Genomic DNA, 27452 nt, shown 5'->3' on the forward strand with positions numbered 1-27452 from the left:
TTTCAAGAAGAATTACACCCAAAGAAAATCAAAACTCAAATGGTGAACAATCAAAATTGAGCGTGAACAACCTAAGAACATGATTGGAAAAAAAATGAAGGAAGCCGAAAAAATATACTTCGGACAAATTTAAACCTTCGAGTTGCAAAGAAAAAAGTGTATCACCTGAAAGCTCTTCGAATTTTCAAAATACTTACAGATGGACTTTTTTAGGTAAAAATCAACCTGATTCAAGAAAACTGGGCAAACAGGTCCTCTTTTTAAAACTTCAAAAAGCCAAAACATTCAACGGAAAACATAGCCAACTGACAGAAAAATCAATTTTCGAAATCAAATTTCGAAAGCCAACTTGATAAAACTGGGATAAAACTAGAAATCTTTCAGATTTTCTTGCACCATTTCTATTTCGTATCTGGAGAGCGCATTTTGTCTACATTTTAGCAGATAAAATGTAATTGAACTTCAGAGTAAGAAATGAAATTAAGAAGAAATCAAGTCTTAAATAAAAAAAATCTAATTTGAGCGTGAGCAAATTTCTGAACCAAATCAATCCGACCTAATTAAGTGTCTTCACTACGTTCATTAACACTTCCTACTTTTTTTGAAACATAAAACTACAAGGCCTAAATGAAATTGTTCACTGGCACTTAAGAAAATTTCTTACTAGGATACTTTCGTCTTTATCCAATTTCCATAGTTAAACGCCCCTTTTCACAGCAAAAACTCCATTGTTGCAAATATGTGTCATTGTTATAAATTAAATTCCGCTAAACAATGAAATAGTTTAAATAGTTATAAATGAAGCACACGGTTTTGAAAAAATAGATAGATAACTTATAACAAAAATGAACTTAACTCACATCATGAGCACAACATACTCAAAAACATACTCTAGCACACAGCAACTGATGACAAAAATCCTTTCCTTGATCTCTTTTATTTTGATTTGTGTTTGCTAAGACTGATTTTTTATTCAATCGAAATATATTGCAAAAAAAAATCAGGGTTACCCAGACAAAACGAAGTTAGCGCGTCCGAAATACTTCATCGTGAAGCAATTTATGGAATTACAAGCTCTGATGGGATAAAAGTTAGCTTGACGTTTTTCCTTACTTTATTATGATTTGACGGCGCATGGAAAGAATTAATGGAAAATGAAATACATAATTTAAGGCACAAAGGTGGATGACATGTGAGATCTAAATTAAATCAAGGCCATCTGAAGAAACTAATCTAGAATACGCTGCTTATTGCCTCTATAAAGCATAATACATTGAAACGACATCAACTCGAGAGCTCAACTCGTATGCATCGTCATGAAAATTCACATCAACTCATTATTTCAACTCAGTATAAGTATGATAGCTGGGTCACTTAAAATATAGATAAATACTTGATTACAACTAGTATATTTCATAAACTTCAGAAACAGCAGTTTATTTGAGTTATTAAACAATGAAAATGACTTGGCTTTTCTTCCAAATACCTTTTTCAAGGGACCGTATCTCTCATACTTTCAACATTAGACAAAGGTTTATAGCACAAAGGTTTACTAATACTAATAATCTACTTGCTTACTGCACCACATTAGCATGCAGCTGCACCGGCATAGAAGTACTATCTGTGATTGACTTAATGACTAAAATTGAACTGTATGACCCAGTTGGGGTTACTTTTCCTCCTCTTTCGCTCTGGTTGCTCCGGCTACTGACCCGCACACTGACCGGCAGTTTGACATAGTGACCGGCACTGATTGAGCAGGAGGGATTGTCTATGAAGAAAGGTGGCTCCGGGTTCAGAAACTGCACCGAGTGTAGTTTTTTATCGCAGTTCTTCACTTGTAGAAGCAATTTTGCTCGCGATCCTAAAACAGACAAAACTTAACGACCATTAAGCTTAAGACTTTAGACCGTTTGAGATCCAATATGCTTGAATTTTTTGGAAAAACTAGCCACATTTGAGAAATCTCTGTAAAATTATTCATTTCAATGGGAAAATTTAAAACTTACACGAACTGTTGATCAAGTTTTTCGCGCCAGTAACAATTTGGTAATTGGAGAGCGTTCATTTCCTTTCATTTCAGAAATGAAATTGAAGCGAACTTGAAAAGAAATCACAGGTCAAACCAAAAAAATATTTTGAAACTTAAAGACAAAAAAAAAACATCTTAAAAAGTGTCTTCACTTTGCTAATTACTTTTGGACATTAATATCATTTAAACACAGAGGCAAAGCTGTGCTTCGCAAACACTAGCGAAAAAACGACAAAAAGCAGCTCTCTAAAGTTAAACAAAAAAAGTAGAGTTAAGACTGGAATTAGTAAACTTTTGCTGTGTCGGATTCAAACCAGCTGCTTTGAGAATTGGAGTATCATGTCCTTCCTTCTCCACCAAGGACGCTTAACATTAAGCAAACACTAGCCATAAACAAAGCAGAAAACAGATGCTATGAAACTTCCAATGTTACAGATTGTGATTATCACAAATTTGCGACTAAATGCGCATTTTAATTAGTGAGTTAGATTGTAAAAAAGATAGTCATGCTAATACACTAGTCATGCTAATAATATATTTAAAACGTACAAAATTCACAATGATATTAAGAAAGAAAGAATTTAACTCTACGCTTATAACTTATTAGGCCGATGAAAACAAATCTATCAAACTGCAACATGAATTATGGAGGGAGTAAATGTAAGGCATATATAATGCATACTTACATACTACCCTTGAGCACTAACTAACAATAAAGAATTTCGAAAACCATCAATACCTCGATAACTGCGAAGATTTGAACGACTATATTTCTGCGACAGACTCACAACGCTGAAGAGAAAGCTCTTTTGGCATATACTTATAGGTATAATATGTATCAAGGCCCAAATTAAAGTTACAAAAAAGCAATGAAGCACCGTGTTATTATTATTTTAAAAGGGTTCTACAATTTAACATGAAAAATTATGCTTTTTTTGTGAAAAAAAGCAGCTGCCAAGTTTTCTACAGATACAGCAATCAATGGCAAAAAAATATGAAAACTAGAACTTTCAAATATCTTGCGGTATTTATAGATGAAAAACTAACGTTCAAAAATCGCAACCTTTTTTTTAATAAGCCAGTACTGTGTACTGTTTTATTTATTGAAAAGTTTTGACCAGAAAACAGCTTTTTTTGGTATATAAAATTTTCGTTCAGCCAATTTAGAATATGGAAGTACCTTTTACGCTTCAACTGATAAAAAAAATTGGAACACCTAGAAATGTCGCTGAAACGTCTTATAAAAACCTAAAAACAAAAAATATAAAAACCTAAAAATCAATCAAACAAAAATAACACAACAATAAAAAAAATTTACTATTGAAGAATGATTACACACTTATACGGAAGAAAATGCCAAAAACATATACGGAGTGAATGCCAATTTCTAAAAAAAATGCAATGAAAAATTTAGTTACAGAAGTTAGAAAAAATGTAGCGAGAGCACACAAAATTAGTAAAATTTTTATTAACCAGGCACTAAACAACTTTACTAAGATAGCTTTTTAGATAGCTTTACTAAAGCTAAAAGTGACCTGATAATTAGAGTGTTTCGTATTTAAACTATTGCAAGTTTGAATTTGCCTCTTGTTTCGACAGAACTTTTTACATTTTTTTATTGGTGAACAACCAATCTCGAATACTACAAAACTGTAAAATTTTGTTCCTCGTATCTTTTGTGAGCAAGTTAGCATCTCATCTCATTTTTTCCCCTAACTATAAGCGTCCAAAAATAACAATTTTTGATTCTCTGAGATGCCTGAAAGTAGGCTAGATTTAGTCGTATGACGCTCTTTCAAGTGATGTTTTTGTTAAAAAAATCTTCATTTCTAATTAGCTTGGGTAGCGATTTCCTTTGGAAACAATAGCTCTTTTTCCTTTTCCCCAACTTGCATAAGCATTAACTTTTTGACGTTACGAGAGAATTTACAAGGTAAGATATGAGACCAAATATTCTTGTCATGACCAAATTGGTTTGCATGTTAATTTTTGTAACATTCAGACCATGTGACCGTAATATTAATTGGAAAATTTCGCAGATGAGGGCAAGGAAAAAGAGCCGAAACAGTTTTTATTATTATATTTTTTCCGACCATTTGAAATGGGGAGGAACTTTGTATTCGGGTTGTTTCATTTTCTTTTTTTTATTTTCCACGCAAAATCAGGTACACAAATAATCATCGGAATGGTCCGAGTCATATATCATATTTAAGCCCTTTTAGTCGTGATACACACAAAATTAAAAATTGTTTTAACAATGTGCCAGTGTCGAGTAAACCTGGTTTGAATTTTAGTCAAAATTTGAGCGAGTAACGCTCGATATATGGAAATTTACTGTTTTGTAGACTTTCAGGGTAAAAACTTAATTAAGTAGAAAACAAACTAGTTTTGCATGTTTCATTTAGCGCTTGTGTGAACAAAAAATCTTTTTTTTTAAATTAAAAATGTGCAAAACTAAAAAAAAATTCGTTTCATGTTTTTTATTTATTTTTCGGTGACAAATGATGTCGCTCACAACTAATTTACTGTTTTTTTACGCCATCTTATAGTTCTCGAATCACACCGCCCACTAAAAGCGAAACTAATTTGAAGAAAAGAAAAAAATCTATGAAAATGGTCGGAACATTACGAGTTACTTGCGTAGCAATCGGCTATCCTTGTTTTAATGAAGATTTAAAGAAACAAAAAAATGCAAATTTCAAGGTTGATGCTGAGGCTCATAATGTAGGTCTAAATCCAACCTATGAAGAAATCGCTCTAAAGAGACTATGTTCATTAACATTCGGTGCAAAATTAAACTTCTGCATGACTTCAAGAGTCGTTTCCTAAAAATGCAATTCGGATTGCTATGTCGTAAGACTTCAAAAAGACTTATATAGGCACCTTTTCGATTTGATGCTGAATACTGTAGAGATTCGCCTCATTGAACACCTAGCTAAAATACAGCCATGCTTGTTGACAGGCAAGCTAAAACATAACGCCCTACGCTACAATTTGATCGAAGCTACCTTGAGATCGTTCAATTTAAAATTTGCTTCTTTAAAAGACTTGAAATATAAATTATAATTCACCAAAAAAAAACAAATATGCAATTGAGATGATCAGAAATTGTTACTGTTATATGATTTGCTAACACCGAATATTTCAGAAGCCCTGTTGACTAATTTTAATTCTCTTTTCGATATACTTGATCACATCTGCGGGGTCATATCCAAATGCCTCGTATTCGAACTTCAGTTTCTCGACCAGTTTCTTCACATCGTTTATATTTACATCCATGAATGCGTCAGGATGGTCCATCATATAAGGACACTCCGTGCGCTTCGGACTGACAGGCGCTGTATCTATGCTATAACTCAGACCATCGTGCAACTGCGTTTTATTGTAAATCAAGTAATTCAGGTCTGTTTTTAAGTTTTCAAAGCGTCCGATGAAAGAATAGTTTGACAAACAAGGATTGCAATAATCGAAGTAGCTGGTAAAGTGGTCGTCGTTTTTATAAATTCCTAAATCTTCATCGCTCGCTAATTTGCGCAAAATCTCACCCAAACTTGGAGTTCCGATTGTGTTGATAATATTAAATTTCTTTTTCATTAATTCTTTTCTATATGGGTCACAAAATTTGTTGAAGTAGGCTGAGATAATTTTCATAATCGGCTCTCTGACAAAAATTGACCCCGTGAATGAGGCAATGACTTTTTGAAGTTCAGGCAAGGTCATCTTGTCCATTTTCTTCACGTCATCATCCTCAACTGGGTGATAATAGGGGTGCTCGTGGATATTCTTGCCCCCATGAAACGCCGCCCACCATACGAAAGACCGCATTGTCGTTCCTGTTTTTGCCACACGACATTCGAAAAACTTATACTCCGGTAAAACGCTGTAAAATTTCCCATGCTTTCCAAAATGAAATCGCAATAGTTTCTCGCTGTCCATGCCCGGTTGTCTTCCCGATAAGTGAGGATGTAGCGCACAAAAATTGTTCAACTTTTTCAGCCGTATTTCTTGTTTTTCTTCCACTTTCAAAGCGGATCCTTCTAGCTTCTCAATTGCTGTGAGAACGGGTTTGAAGGTAACTTTTGTCAGCTTGGTTGCAGTCTTTCCTCTTGGATTTGAAAATCGTTGATCTTCGGTACTAGTTGGGCGGTAGGAGAAAAACACACAAAGGAATATAATACTAGGCAATAAGCACAACATAGCAGTGAAAGTTTTTCTTCGAGGAACCATTTTAACAAATTGAAATTTTATGGAATGAGGCAAATGAGACAAATTTGATCTAGATTATAGAAAGTATGAGGTAAAAGCTATGAAACTGCTTCTGCAGCTAAAATAACATTATGAATAAAAGAGTTTCGAAAACAGTTTGCTTTGTTTTTGAATCTGTACCACTTTGGTAGTAAATCTCCAAGAAACTAGTTATTTAACTCCGAAAGCCAAGAAGGTCAAATTGGAACAAGATTTGGAGCTCTTACTTCTTATGGCAGAAGACACGAAGTCAGTGTTGCTGCTACTCAAGTTCAATTTAATTTAATAGATAATAGAACAACAGAAGCCCGAACATTGCTTCAGAACAAGGCAAATGTTTCTTTCATAATGGACGCTGGTATTTCAGACGTTGGCTACGTGGGTGTAAACTATTATGACGACCACTTGAATGAGCACAGATTGAGCAGACTAGAAATATTACAAGAATGGAATAGAAGGTTGGTGGCCACAATTATAAGTACAGAGTATAAGCAGGTCAAGTCTGTAATATTATGCACAGGCTATCAAGTAAGAGCACTAGGACAGTTATCGTTGGTAGAATACTGAGGATTAAATATCTAATAGATACACTGAAAATATAAGACTACGTAGATAAGAAATAGGAAGCTTTGCCATCAAAAAATCAAATTGTTAGTAGCAGATCAACGCACACCAAAACAACTCAACTTTCTTTCATTAAGTAATGGGTCGTTATGTTGGTCATTATTAAATCAATGCTTGAGGAAAAAGCTGCCGTTACACTCATTAAAAGGTCATCAAACAGAGCACTATTTGCAAATAAAAACCGCGATTCTTTCGGGCATAAAAATAGAAAGGGATAATATCCACTAGGGGCTGCAAGGAAAAACTAAAAAAAAGTGAAGAAAAAGTCTTTGTTATTCATTCGCACAACACAGAAATGGAGAACACGGTTCACGTCTTTCCCTACAAATGCATAATGTGCTCATTCAGTATGCGGATGAAATGTTGTAAGCCAATAGACACATCACATTAAAAGCCATAAACAGAAAAAAAAACGGATATGGTAACTATGAAAATTGAATAATTCAGCTGCTTCAGGGAAACACATATACAACTCTTTGAACAAATTAGCTGTCGTTGTTTTTGCCTCAACTAAATACCCTCTAAATCAATGGAATGTACTTTTTTTCATCACACATTGTATATTGATCGTTTTCCAGTTTTATCTAATTACGAATAAAGCATCATAGAAGCCAAAAATTTAATGTAGCAAAAAAAATCTGGTTAGTTTAATTTTCTACTTGAGATGCCTCTATTTTTTGGTGACTAAGAGGCTAATTTTTGAAAAAGTATATGTTTTAGGTACACTTCAGTAACAGACTGGGAAACAAACCAACCACTCAAGTAGCAAAACTGTACAATGGACAGATATTTAGTTTTTATATAAATGGCCACTTTTATATTATATAATATCAATGCTACTGATTCAAAATGACTTGCTTTTCGCATGTTTAAAAACAGAGGCGCCTCAAATAAAATACGAAACAAAAATCTATAATGTGAAATCATATTCAAAGATGTCCTATTTTTCTAAATCCTAAATTTTTGAGACTAATCACGATCAACGTTTTCTCACATAGAAGTAAATCAAAACTTCGCAACACTTGCGATGTAACACACATAGCATTGCAAGCTAGGAAATAGAAAGGAGAATTAAACCATGAAGTCTAGAACACATGAACAAAAATTGATAAAAACTTCATCTGTAAAAATTTCAGATGTATATCTCGAATGATGTTAAACTTGAGGAAAACAAATCGAGAAACGCAACGCCCAGCGTGAAATTAGAACAAACAAGAAAATTACCGAGCAAAAATTAAGCAGATAATGCCGGGGTAGGGGTAGACGTAAACTGCGAAAAAAAAATCATGAAAAATCTAAGCTATAAAAAAGTTACCTGCTGTTAGGTTCTCCAAAACACAAAAAACCCATCGAAGCAAATTTTTGTCCTTTAAACGACCTATCATGAGGAAACTAAACCCATATAACAAACGCATAAAATATTTTAGAAGAAGAAACTACAGCGCTGATTAGACTATGCTAAAACTAGCAGGTCAATTGTTAGACAAATTACACTCATGGCTTAAAACTAACGGTGATTGACAAAATACCTTTTGACGGATGTTTTGTGGCTTTGAATTGAATTTATACCGAAAGACAAGTGGAAAATGAACTCGACACGTTGTCGTATAGCTGGTTTTCCGGTTCATATTATCAAATATTCCCTCCCATAGAGCTGTTGTGTCTGTTCGAGAAAGGTGGTAAAAAAACGGATTTTAATGATATCTAAGGTTGAAAAGGCCAATCCACTAAACAACATCGCAAAAATCATGAACTGCTGTTCTAATACTGTCCCCATAGTTCTCCAATACGATCACAACTGTGCCAATGTGGGCAGACGAGGTAGGAAAAAAATGGGCATTTAAGGACAAATACAAGTTTTTGTTTCTGGTAAAATGACACCAAAGGAATACCGTAAAGGACATTTTCATGGGCTTCAACGCCGGAACTCAATCCCCGTTATTGAGTGTAAGAAGCCGAAGAGGTGTATGCGAGACAAAGCAAATGGTAATTAGCGTATCGAAGAACTTCGTGAAAAAATTTAATAGAATGTCGGCACAAGGATGTCCATCTTTCGTTTTAGAAGCACTGGATAGTTACGGATGAACGCATTGTGGTGGCGGAACAACACACAAAAACAAAAATAGGCGTAAAAAACTCGAAGAATACAACTTCAATCATTGACAAAAGGAACCTCGATACTTTGCAGCGCAATTACATCAGATACTTTCCTAGTACTACCTCGCGCACTCTTAATGGCCCTAAATAATTGGACCTAGTATATAAGCACCTTCCCACGGTACTTAAACAAATGAATCCGGATTATTTACCCATACTCCAGCAGGAAAATGCCCTTTGTCGCCGATCTGAACTAGTGAACGCATACAAAAAAAGTTGCTTGTTTCAATGTTGTGGCCTCTCAATGGAATGCCTAATCACCTATTTAAACATCATTAGAAATATCTAGCGGAAAATTAAGATCGAACTAAAGAAATGCAAAAGGAAATTTAACAGTCACTTTGAAATATGGCAGAGTATATCCGAAAACTTTGGAATTGTCGGGGTCTGTCTAAAACTTTGGAATTGTCGGGGTCTGTCTACTTTTTGTCGGCTTACTTTCCAGAGCCTAGTTTTCTTTTGAAAAATTACGGATGTTCCACCATTTTTAAATTGCCGCATCTAAGTTTTGTTAATGAGAGGGTGAATGAATTTTAAGAATTTTTTTCAATTTCCAGATTTATTCTTGTTTTTGCTTCATAGCGCTGATTTAAACTATCACAACAAAATTGAAAACTATAACTTTCAAATTGGGTCGACATTAGACAAAAATTATGATGACAAAAAATGCCGAGAACTTTTGTAAAAAAAACTTCAGCCAATTAAACTGGGGCGAAATTCATGCCCTACATTTTACCCCAAAATTGGATCATTTTTAGCTACATTTCGTCAATCAGATACAAGCTAAGAAACAACGCTAAATATGGATTCGGCTTGTGTTTTTGAAGAGTCGATGAACGTTGAAAAGAATTTATACAGGCCGTGATGAAAAAAGCAGCATACGTGGACATAGCATAACAAGTGAAACTTAGCATCGCTATTGAACCAAAAGAAATGAGATGAAAACCTTGTAATCGAAAAAGGAGTTGAAACCAGGAGACTAACTGCGAAGACTCATGTTTGAGCGTGGACCAAACTACGCTCAAAATTGGTTCAAGATTCAGCTTGATTTAGTCAATTTCCAGCACCTAGCACAGCAAGTGAACCAAAAGAAATGATTAGAAAACCACGTATTCGAAAAAAGAGTAGTCGAAACTAGATATCAAACCCCGGAAACTCAACTTTTCAGCAAAAACAAGTTTACGATAAAAAATTGGGTCATTTTTAGCTTCAGTTAGTCAATCAATAATTACGCTAAAAAGGATTCGGCTTTAGCTTTGACAGAGTCAAGGAAGGTTGCGAAGGCTTTTATATAGTTCGCTATGAAATTGAACATAACATAGCAAGTCAAACAAAGCATAGCAAGCGAACCAAAATAAATGCGATGAAAACCACGTAACCGGAAAAAAAGAGTGGTCGAAACCAGAAGTCAAACCGCGTAAAAAAGTTTGAGCGCGGACAAAGTTACGCAAAAAATGGGTCATTTTCAGCAAAATTTAGTCACTCAGAAATTGCACGTAGTGAGTCAATGAGCGCAGTGAAGACTCTTATATAGGTCGTGAAAAATAAAACAACAAAAGAACCAAGCATAGCAATTAAAATGAAAAAAGCAGGTCAGCCAAAAGAAATGAGATGACAACTACGAAATCAAAAAAAGTAGTTGAAACCAGATATCAAACCACAGAAACTCAGCTTTCAGCAAGGACAACCTTACGGTAAAAATGGGTCATTTTCACCTCCATTTAGTCAATCCGAAAATACGCTAAAAACGGATTCTGTTTGTTATAAAGAGTCAGTGAAGGAAGTGAAAACTTTTATTAAGGTCGTGAAAAAAACAGAGGAACTGAACAAAGCATAGCAAGTGAACCATAGCATAGTAAGTTAATCAAAACAAATGAGATGGAAAGCACGTAGCCCGAAAAAAAAACTAGTCGAAACCAGAAGTCAAACTGCGATAACTCAAAGTTTGAGCGTGAACAAATTTGCGCTAAAAAATTGGGTCATTTTTAGCTCCAGTTATTCAATCAAAACTTACGTTAAAAAAGGATTTGGCTTTAGTGTAAATAATTCTGATTGGCTAAATGGAGCTGAAAACGAACCATTCTTGGAGTAAATTATAGGGCCGGAATCTCAAAAATCGGAAAAAAAATCAAATTCAGACGTACAACTGCAAAAATTTAAATTTGAGCTTGGACAACTTTAAAGATTTCCCTGAAAAAATAGCATAGCAAGTGCACGTAGCATAGGAAGTGAAACATAGCATAGCCAGTGAACCAAAAGAAAGGAGATGAAAACCACGTAGTCGAAAAAAAAAGAAGTCGAAACCAGAAGTCAAGCCGCGACAACTCAAGTTTAAGCGTGGTCAAATTTCATGACTTTCCGGGCAAAAAATCATCACGACCTACATAACTATCTTCACTACATTGAATCTTTAAAAAATTAACCGAATCCATTGTTACCGAAAAAAAACTTATTCAACATACTGTAAATTGACAAAACAGCAGGAGGACAGTTAAAAAATAATTAGAACTATTTAAGTCATTACAAAAATTACATAAAAATGAATTTCATTTTTGGCAAGTATATCAAGGCAGGCAAAACAGACCGAGAATTACAAAGCAGACAAAACAGACCGACAATTAAACTTTCCCCAAGCAAAAACTTCAAAACAAACAAATTCGTAAAAAAACTGCAATATCAAGAGTACCAAAAAATGGCTATCATTAGTTTTACTTTCCTGAAAATCTTCCAAGTTCTAATTTGATAATGCAAATCAGTAGCGCTAAAGCGAAATCAAAAACTTGTTTTTTTTTTAAATTTTTTATCGTTTTTTATCACTTAAGAAGAAGACTTATAATTGAATTAGATTGAAAAAAAATGCCAATTGCTTCATTAGCACATAAACTTCTCTATAGCAGATTGTAATGAAAATGAACCACTGTGAAGAGTTACTTCACTCTAAACTCGTCAATAAGCAAAAAGAAACGATTTTTTTGTCACTGAGACGACCTTTTGAAATATGTTACGCAAAGGGGAAGCAAAGCTTTGCACCACTTTCGATACATCAGAAACACAGCAAAGCAAGTCAACCAAAAAAATGGGATGAAAACCACGAAGCCGAAAAATTGTATGAAAAAAAATATATAAATTAACAAGGATAGCCGGTTACTGCGCAAGTTTTTTTTTACAAGTTGGTGTCGTTTTTTTCTGCATGTTGTGATAAAAAAATAAACGAAAAATAGGCATACTTGAGAGTCATAGTAAAATAGGTCAATTTGAAAACAGCTTTTGGAAAAAAATTTCAAAAAAATCAGTAGAAAACGAAAACAAAAATTAAAAAAACTTAAAATCTCAAATTTTTTTTGCATTTTTTTTTGAAATTTCAAGTTTTTGATTCCGAAAATTGCAATAAAACTCCATAAATTACCTTTATTTGAAAAAAACTAAGTTTTCACGGCTGAAATTAAGCTTAAATAAGCTATTATAGGCATATACAGTCACCTAATTAACTCGAAATTAGACGAGAAATCAAAAATTTCAAACCGGTTCTTCTCGACGCTGTGAAAAAAATTTCAAAATTTGCGCGGAAAACAGAAAGCAAAAAAAAACACAAAACTAGAAAACCCGAATACAAAATTCCTCTATGAAAATGCTTCTCCCACATGAAGCTCATTTTGAGGAAAACGTGCCGGGAACGGAAATTACCAGCCGTAAATAAGCTTTCAACCAGAATTTATTAACCGGAAACAAAGTCGACTATTCGTGGGTAGCTCCCTTTGAGCCGGAAAAAAAATGTTTCAAAAAAAAATTGCAACTCAAAATTTTTAATTTCACATACTTCTTAATTTCACATAATTTTTAATTTCGGATTTTCATTAATTTCACTCCCCATTGAAGCACGCGAAATTCATCAAAACATATTTTGGCTTTTAAATACCACAAGATGAGGCGACCTAACCAATTTAAGAAATGCCGAGAAACTACTTCAAGACGAGTTGGTTTACAACCAAAAAAAAAACAACTTTCGAAAATTGAATACGATTTTAAAATATAGATGTGTAAAAATTCCGTTTGCTGGCAGAGCTATGTCTGTTAGCAGAAAATTCTGTTAGACAAGTTGTTAACCTGGAAAAAATATTCTGTTCCGATTTGATAACGTTGGCTAATCGCAACTGTTAATTTCAATCGAAGCACGACTGTAAGGGTTTTACTTAATGTGATATATCATTCGACCTTTCAGCCGTTTACACGTGGTATCTGATATTACGCCAGAAACATCCTTCAGTCTTCGTGGTCGAAGCAATAAGAAATTATGGAAAAATCTCTGACCTATTTTGACGTCTGGGAAATTAAGAACATTTTCTGTCGTGACGATGCTGCGACGCTTTTTGTGTATTGCATCTTTATCAGCTACGAGTTCCAATCGTCCGGTTCCTTCACGTCGCGGCGAAACTTCGTCCAATTCTGTCTCATCCAAATTCGGTATTGACGTCAGAGACTTCCGAGTCTTTCTTGCCTCGCCGCAACAACAAACCCTGATGAACTTGGAGACATTTTTATTCAATGCTGTTATATGCAGTTCCCAGTGCTGGAAATATGATCCTACGTCTAAGGGCGCAAAACTCACCGCAATATCAACTGATTCTTTTTCTTTCAGATATCCAAGTGATTTTTCAACTCTAAACACGGCATATTTAGCTTTGTATAGTTTGTTTTGGTTCCATTTAACAAATGTTGGAGCGACTGATGATAACACCCATTTGACACTATCCGACATCTTATTCGTAAACGACAACGTTAGTTGCTGACAATCGCCGACTTTCGCTCCCGGTGGAAACTTCAAAACTTCATTGACAAGTGTAACAATATCATCACTGATGTTGAAGCTCATTCCACTACTCGAGCAAACTGATACCATATCATAGTTATCGAAGTCTTCACGTTTGAAATCCAGGCTCACTTCTTTCACTTCATTTTCAATTTTCACACAAAGACTATCTCTACTTAATTTGTGTTTCACTTTTTCTTTTTTAAACCGGACGTCAACAATAACTTCTTCAAAGGCCTTCAATACTCCTCGAACAGGGCTAGCCGAAACAGAATCTGAGGTCAAAATTACAAATTCTAGGCATTTATTGCACTTATTCTCCAAAACAAAACATTGCGTGTCGGTTTTAAACAACAGGTAGTCTGGTCGAACAACCCATCTCTCGTTTTCATTCGTCTTCTTAGCCGAGAGGTGAGATCCCTCTTGAATAACTGTTGAAACTGAGGTTACAGTTCGTTCACTTTCTGGCAACTCATCGGGTCCGTTCGCAAGTAAATCCAAATCAAGAGGCACAAAACAAGAGTTGTCAAGATGTTTCAAAAATCGGTGGTTCAAAGAAATGTTTCCAATTATTGCCGAAATATTGGAAGCTTCGTTGTCAAAATTCAAATCAACTAGCTTCTGTACTTTGGATGGAACTTCGTGCACGCTTTTCCCAGTATGGATGCAATTATCATAAATTTTCTTCAAAATATAGTCACCCCAATTTATTTCAAGGTCTTCAATATGGCCTTGAGAATGCTCAATGAGAACCTTAACTGAAATTTCACTCTGAGCTTTTATAACTCCATGTCTTGGATTGGCGCTACACAGTTTGAGGGACTCCTCGTTTATTGCAAAGCATAAATCCTGATATCCCGTATTCTTTAGAACTATTTCCTTCAATTTAGAATCACTATTTGTCAAGTTTTGGCATGATGTGGTAGTGAGCGATGACCGTCCCGAATAGCCATAAAGAGGAATTACGTATTTCAAAAGCGAGTTCTTCACTCGAACTATCAAGTATGAAGATTCCAGTTTGACATCAAAGCTGTGAAACTTAACGGAGATTTTACAATTGGTTTTAGGAGGCAGTCTGACAGGATAAAGTCCACCAGCTGAGTCAAACAAGCTTGAGTCTACAAAGGAACTAATCGCTGAGATTTCAAAGCAATTAACTTTTTCGATATGTACATTTAGATCCAAAACTTCATTCGTCGAGTTTTCCATTTTCAGAGTTTCTACGACTGGCGAAAAAATTTGAGGTGACCTGAAAAGCATGCATTTGGCGTTGGTACCGAACACAAGTGACCTTTTGCAAGTGATTCTTGGTTTCTCAATTTGAATTATGATGTCTTTTTGCTTAACTCCATTTGAAAATATTTCTACTTTCGTTTTAAAATGGGATCCTCTCTGAACACTTGACGATATGTTTCCATGTTTAGCTTTTACTTTGATTTTCTGTCTGTAATTCGGTTTAAGTGAAAACATATTCGGTACGATGTCAATTACGCTCTTCTCGTAATTCATTTCAACGAAAACGTTTTCTGCCGAGCAAGTCGATATCGGGAACTCAAGAGGCGCATAATCGTTGTCACACTTCAGAACCAGATCAGTCAAAGAATCTTCAGGAATGTCAAGAACTTGCCTCAGGATTCGGATGCTAATCGGCAGCTCGGCTATTGGCGTACCTTTAGCCCCATCGATATGTAACTTCAGCGTACCTGCTACACTTGTAACCGAAGTCAAAATATTTTGGGCGCCAAACACAAGGCCGACCTTGAAAACCGATTCACTATTTTCATTTATATTTACCGCGTTGAATGATAATTTATTGCTCTTGTCTACTTGTTTTCCATTAAAAGTCGAAAATATTAACGAGTCTGCTATGGAACAGAAAAGCTGACAGTTGATTTTAAGAGCAACATAACAACGCCATTTGATTTCTACTTCAATTCTCGTTTCTGATTTTGAAGAGCTATTTTTTAGTTCATGGTTCAATTCTAACGCGCTGATTACGTCCCCTTCTTTCTGGAAATGGACACTAAGATTTTCACTTCTGCCGAAAACTTTCACATTCTTTTCAAACTTGGCGCCATCTGCGGTTCCACTGAAAGCTATTCTAATGACAGCAGAAAAATTTCCCGCCTTCGAAGGAGAGAATGTAACTTCAAATTCTTTGTTGCCTTGCGGACTCAAAACTACAGACTGATTAACACTGAAAACCTCATTCGAAGCGACGGTCTCACTTTCACAGCTGCTAAGAGAAAATCGACAATTTGAAACGTGGAAATTTGCTATGACCCATTTATCTGACAAATTTTCCACTCCCACTTTTTTGTTTATGGGCACATTTACAATTGTGTCGGGAAAGTTAATCACAGAGTCAACTGCAAAGTCTGACTCTTTAACAGCAAACTCGGTTTCTTTCTGCTTCAATTTTGCCAGGTTTGATATGAAATTGGGTGTTGTTTTGGCAAAGTGATCCAGACTAGCTGGTAAGTTATTACTGTTCTCGTAGACAGTCGGAAAGCTGCAAGAATGAACAACTGTATCGTTGCTTATATCAGCATCGGCTTCAAAAAATTGGTTCACATCCTCTGATTTCTTCAAATATTTCGAAAGTAACGTTGAGTCGTCCAAACATCTATGTTGTTCGCTATTCTTATCTAATGGCGTATTAGATATTGTATTATCCTGTTCCTGAATCAGCTCTGAAGTTGAGTTTGACAACGACGGGCTTTTCGCTTTGGGAGTCGAAAAGCTGAAACCTCGAAGCTTACTGCAGTTATCCTTCGATTCGCCTTCTGCATAGGAAATGCATGACAGGTTTGTGAATGATGCTCCAACAAAGTTAACATGGTTTTCAGAAGTCGCATCGGGCTTCATGCTTGCCTTCGTCGTATTGTTGCCGAAAACTGAATCCTCGGCAAGAGGATATTCAGATAGCTCAACTAAAGCATCACCAGTGGCATTAATTGAAGGCCTTTCAACTGCACCAAAGGTCAAATCTGATTTCGTTCTTCTTGACTCGTCAATTTTGTTGCGTCTGGTTAAGGACACTATCGAGTCTTCAAATTCTTCAATTTCTGCTATCTTCTTTGTCTTGTCACACAGATCCTCGAACCTTTCTGCGATTTCCTTGGCTTTCATGTAACTATTCAGTGTCGGCCATGTTTCTTTAATCGTATCTAGACTGATCACGTGGTCACTTTCGTTACTGCCAACTGAAGCAGCGATCGATTCGCATGACGCGGTTAGGCAGGTCAATGAACTATCACAATCACGCTGTTGGTTTTCATTCTCAAATTCATCAACGCTTACTGTCCTACTCTTGACATCTTTGAGCAAAGCCATTTTTGGCACATCTTCGTTTTCAAGGTTTATGGAAGGCGACTGAAACCCTTCAATTGTTGCGCGAAAAATTTTATCGCCAAAGGACGTGTCTTGAGAGAACTCAATATTTGAGAAATCACTTCGGCTTTCCTTGTCCAATGGTCCTTGGAACAATTTACCAGGAGTAACAAAATCTCCGCTCGCAAAAGACTTCTCGACGTTGTTATTACTTGGTTGCATTCTCGAATCAGACAAAGAAAAACTTTTGTAAAAGGTATCATTAGATGTCGTGTTTGAAGCTGGTGTTGGCTTCCGATCGCCCCCACCGCAATCCAAACTTTTGGATCCATCTGGTTTCTCCTGAATTACATCATGGCTCTTCCTAGTTTCTGAGAGCGTGTCACTTCTTGCAACGCTTGCATCGAACACTGCCGAATAGTCGGTTGTTATATATGCAGGCACTCCCCTACTTATTCTATCAATGTCTTTCTGGACTTTTGACGTGCTTGAATCAGTTTTAAGCGTACTTGAACTGTTCATTCTGGAGGAAACCGAAGTCAACAAATCTTCAGTTGTGGCCGACTTAACCAATCCATTTAATAAATCTTCAGTTGTATTACTAACTCCTGTAGTAATTTCTAGTGACCTCGTAAAAAAGTTGGTGAGCTGTGTCTTCTCATCCATTTCGTTTTGTTGAACACTTTGATTATGAGTGGGTACATCACATACCCCTGATAAACTAATTCGCTCATCTGATGAGTTACTTGAGCTTAATCGGCTTTTAAACGAATTTTCTAGGAGTTTTTCACTGAAACTAACTTTTTTAATGCTGTTAACACTATTCGGAGTAATATTAGAAGCAATTTTATTGTTAACAGGAGTTTTCATAGCAATATAACCGAGAATTCTCATAGTGTCATTTTTGCTATCATTCAGTGTCTGCCTAAACGAATTGACGGTTTCACATACCGTGTTTTCCTTGTCAGAACTGGGGCTATGAACATCTTTCGAAAAGCTACTACCAAGGTTCGTACCCAAGATATCATCATTGTCTTCATCCAGTTTACCATCTGACAAAAGTCCAAATGAAGCGTCACTTGTAATGTCACCTTCATTTTCATTCTCGAGGCTGAGTGACTTCGAAACATTATCACGAAGCGATGCCAAAGTATTTGGCACACGATCACCACGCGTTCTCTCGAGACACTGCGGTAAAACAAAATTATTCACTGGTTTTTCAGGTATTTTGGGCGTGTTAAAGTGTGATCCATTTTCATCGCTGTCACTGCTCAATTCAACGTCGAGGCCAGATAGATCATGCAAATTCAAGCTGTCTTCAGATGGGTCACAATCACTGTCCATATTTACTATCTTAAACATTATATCGCTTTCTGTCTAGTCTAATGTTTAAGTCTCCAGGAGTTAGTAAGTGTGACATTCGACCAGAATGTGAAAAATGCAATCTCTGCAGAATTCGAATTTTTAGCAGCGAGCCTTCCGGATTGATGATTATTAAGAACTAAGAACGTTATTGGAACGATTGGCCAAACGGTGAGGGCTGGAATATTCTGGTATTTTAAAATTTCAAAAATTCGAATTATGACGTCATATTTCTGAGAAACGTCAGAAAAGGCCATTTTGGCTGAAACAAGAAACAAAAACAGAACAACATTAGCTGCGCTAACAACAACTACGAAATTGAGATTGGAAAACGACAACGAGTTGCAGGAATAGCAGTGAACACTCCGAGTTGCAACTATTGTGCCGCTACAATAGTTGCAAGGCCGTTGCGAACAACGGTGAAGGGTGGAGGACAGCCTTCCGGATTAAGAAGAAATCAAGATTAGCGAGCTTGATTCAGTGGATTCAAGAATCCGGAAGGGTTTCGGGACTGAAACTATTAGCCTGTTATATAGACTTTTAGCTTCTTGTCATGTCCTGACTTGAATTTAATTAACATCTAGATTCATTTTGATAAGGATGAGAAGCTAGGAGTTGGGGGAAAGGGTTGATCCATCTTCGATGTAGATGATGATTTTTATCTACTGAACAAAAACAATAGTAATATAATAAGTAGTAGCCCTGTTTTTAGGAGTGACCTCGTGGTCTGGGGATACTGAGACCCAGCCATGAGCTCACTATTTCTGCATGTAATCTAGTTAATTTGAGTGTTTTGACCGAAGCCGAAAACAGTAACGTTTTTGTCGACCCGATGTTAGAAAGACCACCGAAAAGTACTGGCTTGGTAGAGACGGTGAAAAGCATGCAAAGCTCTGTTTAGACGTTAGCCAGTCGTCTTAAGACTTAGTTTTGTCTTCCGTCGATATGTATCTTCCGGGCGAATGTTACATAGATGTTTTTTTGGCGCTCCTGGGTGTTATTCTTTTTAACATCATGACCGGCGGAACCGTTAACGAGCACTCCGCGCCGAGCGGATGCTCACATTAACGCCCTTAATAGGCCTAAACCGCCGGGGCGGAAGGGTAGTTCGGAACGCGGAAGCCTTCGGGATTGCCGTGAATAGCTTTTTAACTTAGTTAAGACCGAAAATTCACGAACCAGGAAGGGTGGGGGGATTCGCGGTCCCGTCATCTCCTGAATGGTTTGTGACCAAAAACACTTAAAGATATATATAAAACCAAACAAAAAATAGTATAGTACCCAAGAAAGACAAAAAACATAAAAAAATATACGAAAAAACCAAAAACAGTAAAAAAGTAAAAAATCAGTAGAAATCATCCCCCCAGACAAGATGTGATCCGACCCCCCCGTTTGTTGCTGATAGATATATTGTTGTTACAGGCATTTATATCAGGATTGTTACGATCAGTTTTGTAGCCCGTTTTTGAGGCTTGTACTGTAGGGTTATTTGAGCATTTAAGCACGTTAATGATAAATTGCGCTCAATCCGGAAGGGTCAGCTGATTTGCGCTCAATTCGGAAGGGTCTTGGGGGAAGACTGATCCGGCAAGCAGTACAAGGAGCAACAAGAAGGGGCTCAACGACAACAACAATCGACTGTTGGGTATCGTTAGCAAGTTTTGTATCCCTTTTGGTACAAAAATTAAGATGGTAATCTGTGGGGGGCTCGACAGTGCTGCACTGTAGTGACCCTTCACCGAACTGCGAATATCCGAGTTAAGCACCTTAGTTCGGATCTTGAGCGAACCCGGAGGGGTATAGTATTACTAATATTATTAATTATATAGCCGATATTAATAGTCTTATATCGTTTTTCAGTGAAAAACAACGAAAACAGACCGGTTTTTAGGGTCAAAATAGCGATATTTTGATCCCCCCACAAGTCGCAATTTTTGAGATATCGATATTTTTTGAAACGGAAAAAAGCGCTAAGTTAGTGTGTTACATCGTAACTGCCTTACCACAATAGGTAGAACCGGTTAAGTTAAGTTCGAAAGTGGTTGGAACTATTTTGGTACCGAAAACCGAAATTTCGTGATTTTTGAGAAAACGAAACACTATAAATTTAGAAAATTTTTTGAATTTTTTGAGTTACGACAGTAAAAATAGTTGTTCGGACAACTTCCACTAGTGAATCTACAAGTTTTAGAACCCGCTACCCGAAAGCCTTCCGGGTTGCAGAGAAATCGAACTTAACGTGTTTGATTTGGTGGATTCATCAATCCGGAGGGGTACAGGTAGCATAGCTTTTCGCAAATTTCTTCTACAAAAGCGTTTTAGATCGGGTCTTTTGCATTGAACTAGAAGAGTATAGGCCTTTTGAGCTCAGATCAATAATTTTTAGGTCGAAAGGACCTGATTTGCGGAAAAAGTTAGGCGGAACCTATAAGAGAGAAAAATTTTTGAGTTTAGAAAAAAGAAGTTTTGGTTAATAACTTTGGAACTACTGGGTATATCGAGTTGATCTTGGTACCAGTAGATCAGAACTTAGCTGAGCTTACTGATAGGGACAAAAGTTTTTCGGAAAAGTAAGCGTGAAAAATTTTTGAGATTGTTTTTAGCAAATTCCTCAATTTGGAAGGGTACACCCTTCACGTTTTATAAATTTCTTTTAGAAAAGCCCTTATACCCCTACTAAAAGGTGATAGCGGTTGAGTAAAGTAACTTTAGGCTGTTCTAGACGAAAAGGGAAGGCTAAAGGCACAGCAAAACCTTAATCGAGCCGAAGTTAGGCGAGCGATAAGACCCTTCACCGTTAGTGTGAATTGTCAAATAAGAGGCTTAACTTCAATCCGGAAGGGTCTAGGAAAGTAGTGCATACCCTTCCTAGTTAATTGAAAGAGCAAAATTGCATCGGAGAACGTATCCGGTGGGGTCAAAAAATTTTTTCAAAGTTAAGAGGGTTCCGAATCCGGAGGGGTCTTATATTAACTAACTCAGAGGGGTCCCAATCCGGAGGGGTCTAGATTCTGCCAGTCCGGAAGGGTCCTATTTGTGCCAATCAGGAGGGGTATTATTTTATTAAAGGACTTAGGTAAACGAAAGAAAGACTAAAGTGAGAGGTATTAGGTTATTAGCACACAGGCTAGGAATCAGTGACTGCACTGGTGACTTGCCTTTCAATAAGAACCAGACCAAAACAAAACAGGTCCGAACTCGGATATTCGCGACACTAAATCCAAATTAAAACGAGCGTGATTCATCGGTGTGGATTGTAACATAATACGCTTTTGGGAAAAGTGACTGCCCTGAGTATTTTAGTAGGTCTAGCTCGGGCAGTCCGAAGGCAGATAGGTAACACAGTACTCGGTGGGTGCAATAGACGCTAAAATTACTGCCTTCAAAGTTTTGTCTGTTTGGTGCAGCACCGAGCAGGGAAAGCTTTTTCTTTAAAAGACAGGTTCGACTATTGTACTGCGACCGACTAAGAGTACATTACACATACGTTTTTTTTTCATAGAAGTATTCATAGTTTGACATTAAATATATATATTTTGTTTTTTGATTTTAAATCAACATAAACTGTGCTTGATTGGGTAGTGAGTACAATATCTTTTAAATTGACTGATAACATCATATTGTGCTAGTTTTCAAATCTTACCACCGATAATCGGTTAGTGTGAATAAATTTTATACAAACTGTACTCTGATAACATACAGGGATTCGTGGTCACTATTTAATAGAATCTTGTTAAAATTATTGTGTTGTGTCATTATTATTGTTAATAAAACTGTAAGGTCTCTAGCAATCGGGTTAAGTATAGGCATTAAAAAGTGACAAATAGAGAATGAGTCTATACAAGTCAAGGATACCAAAACGAGGTAATAGCTCTAGGAAATTCATACCTGAAAAGCAAAGAAAAACGATGACCGATCCTTTTGTGGATTGGATCAAGCGATCTTGGTCCGATAAAGGGGAGACGTTTTCAGGCAGAATGGTTGAAACGAGAAGTCAGAAGACCTCAGAAGAGCGGAAAGAACTGTTAGAAGTGGAGGTCAATACGGACCATACCATGAACGACAACCAGGAAGTAAATGGACTGGAAGGGAGAGGCAGAAGGCTGGCGAGTGAATCTACTCCGGTAGAACAAGGCCAAGATTTTGCCACTTCCACCGGGACATTGGATCGAGAGGAGATGTCGGAACTGTCCTACATCTCAACTGAAGTAGCGGCAACTAGAAGATCTCCGACAGACAACACTATGATGGCAGGAGGAACTGGGAAACAAACAACGTCATCATCATTCTCAGAAAGAATGAAGAACACCTTCGGAAACATCTTTCCATTCAGCATGGGAGGAGGAGCAGGAAACGACGGTGAATCCCAGGAGGAAGAGGATGAAGAGGAGCAAGGGGACTTTGGATCTCAAGTCAGCCTCAATAGTTCGATCCAGGAAAATGAGGCACACGTCGGAAGAGAGACTGGAACCATGGACAAATTTGGTGTAGTGACAACGATAAGCAAAGAGGCAAACACACCGGGCCAGTCAAAAGACTTCGCGATTAGGACAAGTTCAGAGCCACAAACTGGAGAGAGTAGAACCAGAGGGCTAGGCAACGCGTTAGCGGATCCTGAAGTAGATAATGAAAAGACGTCGAGGGAGATAGTTAAGGCCCGGATCTCGACCAGCACGAAGCTACCTGGGAGCGACAGGGTTACACCACCACTAGTGACGCCACTCGTGGATAACGGGGCAGCACTAGAGGAAGCCTTAAACAACATAGTGGACAGTTTAGGAGAACAAAACGAGCAGATGTCAATAAGGATGAGTGAACTAGAAAGGGCAGTCCACATTGAAAGAGAGAGTCTGCGGGAAGAAATAAACCGCAACAGACAAGAAGTTGGCAGGAGCGAAAAACGCTTGAAAGAAAGAACGGACGAACATATGGCGAGGAACTTGTCCTGAATGACAAGAGAGGCGGAACAGCGAGAGTTACGCTTAAGAGACGACATCGAGAAGTTAAGAATTCAACAAGAGCAGTCTCTTGGGACTCTTGACACAAAGATAGACGCGATGATGGAGAGGCGAACTCAGGCTACCATGGATAGGTTGGACGGGCTACTAAGCAGCAAGAGTGGACCAAAAGAAGGAGAACCGAACTCGGGAGGTCCCAGCAAGGAACCGAGGGTGAACTTCAATGAACATCAAAAGAGGAAGACGTATGGATCCACTAGAGGCAGGGGCAGTTCATCAGGCTATGCCACAAGGGGTAATGGAACATGGGGCCCGAACAGTAGAGCAAGTTCAACGGGGAACAGACAAACCTCTAACGAACGACCAACGCAAGGCACACATGCGACTGGGAGAAGTGATTCCGGCAACAAGGGGCATGCAAGCCCGAAGAGGAGTCATGTGGGCCAAGCGGGAAACACTCACGGTGATTCGGATTGCAGGGATGCACCGCACACAGAGCCTTCGACAAGGTGTGAGGACACTCAAGCAGGACACTCAAGGGATGCTACGGCAATGGCCACAGCATTTGAACCCCTAAACAGGTCTTTGGAGACATTCCTGACAAAGTTATCAAGAACCAATGAACGCAGTGAGAAGTCCAGAAGAGTCTTTAAGAAACCAAGATGCTACAAAGACGAATCTGATGGCTGTATTGATACCTGGATAGAGGTAATGAAGCTGCATTTCGAGGAAGAGGGCTTGTCGGAGAGACAGGAATGCAGCGCGCACCAGCAATTTAGAAGGGACAGCCCTGAACTGTGTCATGGCCAAGAAGCAATATCAAGGTGACACTGCTAAGAAAATCTTCGAAATCTTGTTAAACCGTTTTGGATCAGGGGTGCAGGGGCACCAGGCGATGATGCGCTTCGAGAACCGGAGGCAACGAGAAGATGAATCGATAGACAAGTTTCTCGATGATTTGGAAATGCTGAGGAGACGCAGCCAACCGGACGAGTCAAACCGAAGGATGAACTTGGCCGTAGCCTCGAAATGTATCGATGGTGTGAAGAATGATGAACTTCGTACGATGCTAGCAATGCATTACACACCACTATCAACCAATGCGCCAACACCGGAGGAGTTGAGGCTCAAATCAAAAGAGTATCTTTTGTTGAAACCGCCTTCGAGATCTGGATATTACAAGAACAATTATGGCAATTTTAACAACGGACCAGCAAACCAAGGGAACAATTGGTACAAACCGAGGGATGACATGGACAAGAGACGCTCTTGTGCTAATTGCAGGTCAACGGACCATCATGTGTCAGCATGCCCAGCTTACAAACAAGGCATGAAAGCAATAGGCTTTCGCCTCGAGGACGAAGATGCGTCAGAGTTGGACCATGAGGATTTCATGAGAGGAGTAATTGCGTAATTTGGCCCAAGGTGTTTCTTTTGCAACTTGGAAGGTCATTTTAAATCAGATTGTCCGCAATTCTGGGATGCAGTGGCAGACATTAAGCATCCAAGACATGAAGAAGCTTTGTCAGGAGTGAAAGCCAGCAAGGCTCGACTTTTGAGTGAAGCAGAGGCACGCAGAAAGGATAAACCTCAAGAGCTGGCGGCAAAGAAAATGCAAGCGGTAACAGAGGAGGCACGTGAGCCGGAACCAGCAACTGTGGCTCACGACTTCAAGATCGATTATAAGGCAGCCGCGAAGGATGCTTTAAATAGAGTGCAGCAGGAACTAGTAACGAAAGACATCGAACAAAAAGTGAAACTTGAACTGGAGAAAGAAAAACTTCAGGAGCAACTGAATACCTTCGAAGCAACGGAGTTCGAGGAAACTAAAGCAACAAGCAGTTTGAGCATGAAGCTTAATGTGATCTCTGGTCAGAGGTTCGGCATGGTGCCGCAAGGAAGCAAGATACAGTCGATAATCTCAGTGGCTGGACATCAGGTGATCAGAAATCTGAGTGAACCATCCGAGTTCACTTTGATGCATTTGGACACATATGCAAATTATCTGAGGCAGGTGGAGCCACGCACCGATTCGAGAGCTGTGCGAGCACTACTAACGACGGGTGGCCCTCGCATGAAGAAACTTCATGGACGCTACCTAGAGGTCTATGGGCCGTATCAAGTAATGCTGAACGTGAATGGAATCAGTATCTACACCAGGACTTATGTAACAACAGATGATGACCAAATGGGGCAGATCTATTTGGGCGAAGAGGAACTCAAGTTCCGCAGGATAGGCCATGACGCCATGATGGAACAAGACGCAGTACACAATGGGTATGAAGCAGATGTGACCGCACATCTGCTCGACACCAACGGAACAAAACTCGGAGTCACAGGGCTTCTGGACACAGGAGCGGTAGTGAGTGTGATGCCGATAAAAACTTGGGAAAGAATGGGCTTCACGCGGGAAGATCTAATTCCAACGAATCTCCGACTGGCCGCCGCCAATCGAGGGGCTATCTACGTGGCCGGAAGAACACCAATAACGGTCCTCCACATGGGAGGACGGGATCTTTGGATGAGTTTCCTGGTGGTAGAGAATCTGGACGACGCCGACCAATTCATCTTGTGCAGAGATTTTGTCAGGAATTTTGACGTGATGATTGACTTGAACAACGGTCTGATACGGATTAGAAACCCGGACCGGAAGTATGTTAAGAAACCAATTAATAGGATAATAACAGACGAAAACAAGGTACCAATTTTTTTAGATAGAAAAGTGAGACTACAGCCAGGACAGGCTGTGGTGGCACATTTTAGAATGAGAAATTTAAATTCGTTAAGCGATAGTAAACAGGTTTGCTTAGTACCGAATCCAAATAGTCAGAGTTCGGTGATTTTAGGCCGGAGCGTCTCGGTAACGCGAAACAGACTGTGTGTCAGTGTGTTATTGGACACACTGGACACCACGGTTTCATTCCAGCGCGGAAAGAAGCTTGGTTACGCTTTGCCGATGAGGACCCACTATGAGGAGACACAAAACTTGAGGAAACATAGTGTAAAAGACTGCCCTTATCATGCCAATGAAGATAAAATTTTAAAGAGGATTAATGAATTAAAATCTATTCATAAATTGTTTTCAATGAAATCCGAAACGGACGACGGCTTATCAAGCTGCTCGAATTTTCCGGAACGCCCCTTGTCATATGAACTAGAATCTGACAAACCGGTTTTGCCAGAGATAGAACATTTAAAAGGGAAAATAGGTGAGGGAGATTTCGAAAAATTGCGGGACCTCCTAAACCGGAACGCAGATGTATTTTCAAAACATAAGGCGGATATCGGTTGCTGTAATTTCGTCGAACACGAAATCGAACTTGAAGAAGGCGCCGTTCCCCATAGGGAAGGCGCAAGACGAATGACGCCACACAAAACGGAAGCGTGCCGAGCGGAAATAGAAATGTTGCTTGAATACGACATGATAGAACCTTCGAAATCGCCATGGGCTTGCGGAGTAGTAATGGCGAAAAAGAAAGGGGGCAGCTTAGATTTTGTTGCGACTTTCGTTACTTGAACGCAGTAACGATAAAAGATGCCTACCCGATACCGCGAATAGACGAGAGCCTATCTTAGCTTGTCGATGCCAAGTTCTTCACCACATTGGACTTAGGTTCTGCCTTCTGGCAGGTCCCTCTGCGAAAGAAGGACAGAGAGAAGACCGGATTCGCGTGCGAGTTGGGATTGTACCAGTGGAAGAGGATGCCCTTCGGCTTGTGCAATGCAACGGCCACTTTTCAAAGACTGATGGCTCAGGCTTTGACGAGAGTGACCAAGAAGTACGGGAATCTCGTGATGTGTTACGTGGATGACGTAGTCATAGCGACACCGACCCTGGACGACCACATTGATAGGCTCGATGAGGTCTTTGGATGCATGAAAAGAGCAGGATTAAAGTGCAAACCATCGAAATGTGAAATCCTTAGGGACTCGA

The 27452-nt window shown here is 38.4% G+C and overlaps 2 protein-coding genes across 3 annotated transcripts in view; one reads left to right on the forward strand and one right to left on the reverse strand.

Moving 5' to 3' along the window:
* LOC134839181 (branched-chain alpha-ketoacid dehydrogenase kinase-like) overlaps positions 1 to 27452 on the forward strand; it is a 557313-nt gene that overhangs the window by 393517 nt on the left and 136344 nt on the right. The window lies entirely within an intron of this gene.
* Positions 1010 to 18547, reverse strand: LOC134839169 (uncharacterized). Its single transcript, XM_063854630.1, has 2 exons — positions 13367 to 18547; positions 1010 to 1864 (listed from the first exon to the last, which is right to left on the reverse strand). Exons 1-2 carry the CDS (start codon positions 18540 to 18542, stop codon positions 1575 to 1577), a joined length of 5466 nt encoding a protein of 1821 aa, XP_063710700.1. The 5' UTR covers positions 18543 to 18547; the 3' UTR covers positions 1010 to 1574.

The sequence above is a fragment of the Symsagittifera roscoffensis genome, chromosome 2, assembly GCF_963678635.1.
Source record: "Symsagittifera roscoffensis chromosome 2, txSymRosc1.1, whole genome shotgun sequence".
In the NCBI taxonomy this organism is placed as follows: Eukaryota; Metazoa; Xenacoelomorpha; order Acoela; family Convolutidae; genus Symsagittifera; species Symsagittifera roscoffensis.

What these genes read in the sequence shown, in the direction of transcription:
- LOC134839169 (XM_063854630.1), bottom strand. Translation starts at nt 18,542, where the DNA reads ATGGACAGTGATTGTGACCCATCTGAAGACAGCTTGAATTTGCATGAT. An exon ending in TTTCCCAGACGTCAAAATAG is followed by an intron (nt 1,865 to 13,366) that starts GTCAGAGATTTT and finishes TGTCTGTTTTAG; the next exon opens with GATCGCGAGCAAAATTGCTT.